This window comes from Centruroides vittatus, unplaced genomic scaffold, assembly GCF_030686945.1.
Source record: "Centruroides vittatus isolate TY-2023 unplaced genomic scaffold, ASM3068694v2 contig_484, whole genome shotgun sequence".
NCBI lineage: Eukaryota > Metazoa > Arthropoda > Arachnida > Scorpiones > Buthidae > Centruroides > Centruroides vittatus.
The window spans coordinates 2,794,802-2,798,478 of NW_027122274.1; the positions used below are offsets into that span (position 1 = coordinate 2,794,802).

The 3,677-nt window shown below is 33.7% G+C and overlaps 1 protein-coding gene across 1 annotated transcript; it reads right to left on the reverse strand.

The window, feature by feature from the left end:
• Window positions 1-1,241: 1,241 nt before the first annotated feature.
• Window positions 1,242-2,981, reverse strand: LOC136977957 (tigger transposable element-derived protein 1-like). The gene has a single exon (XM_067273572.1). It carries the CDS (start codon window positions 2,979-2,981, stop codon window positions 1,242-1,244), a length of 1,740 nt encoding a protein of 579 aa, XP_067129673.1.
• Window positions 2,982-3,677: the final 696 nt, after the last annotated feature.

The following is a 3,677-nucleotide window of genomic DNA, read 5'->3' on the forward strand; positions in this document are numbered from 1 at the left end:
AATTTTATTTCAATCTATAATGTATTCATCATTATTTTGTACAATTTTTTGCCATCTTGATGGTAGCTTTTTAATCCCATCTTTGTAAAATGATTTCGGTTTTGAATCAAAATATTCAGAAATAGCCTTTTTTACATTGTTCTCACCCTCAAAAGTTTTCCCTTTTAAAAAATTCTGCAAACTGTGAAAAAGATGATAATCACTGGGAGCAATATCTGGCAAATATAGTGAATGAGGTAAAATTTCCAGTTGTAGCTTTCAAGTTTCTGTACAGTTATTTTTGCAGCGTGTGGTCTGGCATTGTTATGCTGCAAGAGAACCTGCTTTCTGTTCACTAATAACGGTCGATTTTTTTTTCAATTTTTCATTTAAACGCTCTAATTGTTCACAATACATTTGAGCTGTAATTGTTTGATTAGGTTCTAACAGCTCAAAGTGAATTACACCTGACATATCCTACCAAACAGACAAAAGAATTTTTTTTGGATGCAACCCACCTTTTGCAGTCTGTTTTGGCTGCTTGTCGTGATCCATCCATTGTTTTTCTCGTCACATTATTATAGAGGATCCATTTTTCGTCTCCAGTAACCAGCCTCCCAAGAAAAGGTTCTAAAGCAAAACCAAATAAAAGAGACGTGCAAATGTTTACACGTTTTTGTCGGTTAGCTATTGATAGTTCATGTGGTATCCATTTTCCTAGCTTTAAAACTTTTCTGGTTTGTTGTAGGTGTCTATGAACAGTTCCGTGGGATGAATTTAAATGTTCTACAATTTCATCAACTGTTAAAGATGGTTCTGCTTCAACTAGTGCAGAGAGAGCATCATCATCAAAGTCAATGGGTCTTCCAGTACGAGCCTTATCCTCCACACTAAAATCATTGTTTCTAAATCTTTCAAACCACTTCTGCGCAGTCCTTGCACTAATTACGATTTGATTATGTACAGTATTTATTTTTTTTGGCTGCATTTGTGGCATTCTCACCACTTAAAAATAAAAAGTATAAAACGTCTTTTATATTCATCTGTTACTTCCATTTTAACTAAAATAAACAACTGAAATGTTCACAATTCTGAACAGTATTATATGAATGAGATCCAATTTAACACTTCAGTGTAAAAATTATCACATTAGACTGACATTTTTAACAGCAAAACAAGATTTTTCTCAAGGTCATAAAAATGGGCATGGACTTATGGACTGACCTGATACATATCTACTTATTTTACACATACAAAACTTTTCAAAACATATAACCATTATCCTTCGTAGTCTGACAATAACGAACTTTCTTGTGGTAAACTGGTTCAAAATCGCTTTCGTCACTTGATGATACTACCTCGCACTTGTTTACAGTTGACTTTTTTTCAGTTACCATGTAGTTGCTGATCAGTTTTTGCGACGACTGTTGTTTCACTAGACGCTTGTATATGTCTCGATAGCCAGATATACAAGATTGAAGCTCCTTTTGGAATTTTAAAGTTCTTTCAGGATTGGCATCGATTGCAAGAAAATGACATTCTAATTTATGGCAAAGATGGAGTCCTGCAAAGATTTTATCTGCTGTCATATAATTGGGTTCTTCTTGCCCATCAGTAACATCTGTTACATAATTTATAATGTCATCATCCCTCACGGTTTCATCCTGAATCATTTCGACAAGATCATTTTCACTGAAAGTATTAAACCCATCTCCACCGATGCCATGTGCTAGCGTAATGATTTCTGTTGTTAACATTGATGTGTTTTCGGTTGCACTTCTATTAATGACACATTCTGGCCATGCTGCTTTCCAGCATGCATTTAATGTGTGTTGTTTTATTTCAGTAATTGCTGCAGCAGCATGATTTATGCAGTCCAATATCGAAAACTTTTTCAAAACTTCAGTCAAGGTTATTGCATTGTTTTCAAGTTTTTCCAAAATGTATTTAAAAGTTAACTTCACATAGTGTTTCTTAAAAGCTGCAATGATGCCCTGATCTAATGGCTGTATAAGGCTTGTCATATTGGGTGGTAAAAATACTACTTTCACATTAGGGTGCTCTATACAAGGATGCCCAGGTGCATTGTCAACAATTAGCAATACGTTAAAAGGAAGCCCCATATCAGTCATATATTGTTTAACTTCTGGAACGAAGCAATCGTTGAACCATGTTATAAAAACAGCTGTTGTGACCCATGCATTTTTATTGGCCATGAAATGGACTGGAAGCTCAGCTACATTTTTGCCCTTTAGCGCACGTGGGTGCAATGAACTATCTATCATAAGGGGTTTTAACATTCTCGCTCCAGATGCATTACTACAAAGTAAGAATGTTACTCTATCTTTTGTAGCTTTAAAACCACTTGCAGTTTTCTCGGACTTGGCGATGAACGTTCGGCTAGGCATCTTTTTCCAAAACAACCTAGTTTCGTCTGCATTAAATACTTGATCCGGGCAATATCCACCATCTTCAATAATTTTTACTAACACTTTAGAATAATTTTTAGCAGCTGTTTCATCAGCGGATGTAGCTTCGCCCTTTATCTTCAGATTGTGAAGTGCGTGTCGTTGTAAAAACCCGACTAACCAGCCATTGCTTGCAGAAAATTTCCGGCTTCCAATGTTAGATGATGAACAAGACGGCTCTAAATCCTTCAGCTGATTATAAAACCATATAGCTTTCTCTTTAATTAATTCTCCGTCAATGGGGATTCGTTTTTGAGTTAAGTCTTGAATCCACAATATGAGTGCCTTTTCTGTTTTCTCTATCAAAGTGTTTCTTGAATACGATGCTCGTTTAGCGCTTTCATTTGTGGCACAATTACTAGATTTATTTATTTCACCTGCACGTTTTTGTATGCCTCTTATAGTGGATTCACCTAATCCAAATTCTTTACCAAGAGCTGTGGATCCTTCACCTTCTGCTAGTCGTTTTAAAATCGTAGTCTTAGTTTCTAAGGAAATTACCTTCCTCTTCGCTTTGTTTTTGTCCTTATTCATTTTCAGGGATTATGTCTAAAAATAAAATAAAAATCCTAAAATTTTATATCTAAGTAGAAAAAATAATACATTTACTTTCAGTTTACACTTTGAAATTAATCTTATCTTAATGGTCCAGGAATGTGAAAGCACTTTGAAGGATGTCAATTAATATTAGATTTAAAAATTAAAACACATGTAATATTCTTTTTTATGAAATCACTTTATTTAGCGGACTTGTCACTTGCACAGATCAGAGACAAATAAAAAAAAGCAACTCTTTGTTCCCTTCAAGTACACTTCTTCTACCTACTTGTTAAAACAAAACAAAGCATGAGACTAGTCACCAACTATACTGCACAAATAAAAAAAAATCACACAAAAACAGGTTTGAGTGTACTCTATTAATCCTGAAAGTTTATAACTGCTGTACTGATACACCCTGTATATATTAAACATGTGATTTTTATTTTATATAATTTTTAATATGTATATATTATATAAAATATTATATGTTTAAACAATTTACATAGGAACAATCAAAAGCTATATTAAACTAAAGTCAAGTGATAACTGATAATTGGGAATAAAGTCAATATACACTCAAAACTTGATGTATATTAATGAACACTTCATATATTATCAATATCCAGCAAGAACAAACTACAAGAAAGCAAACACAGATGAAAACATTTGCTTTCTTGTAGTTTTTTCTTG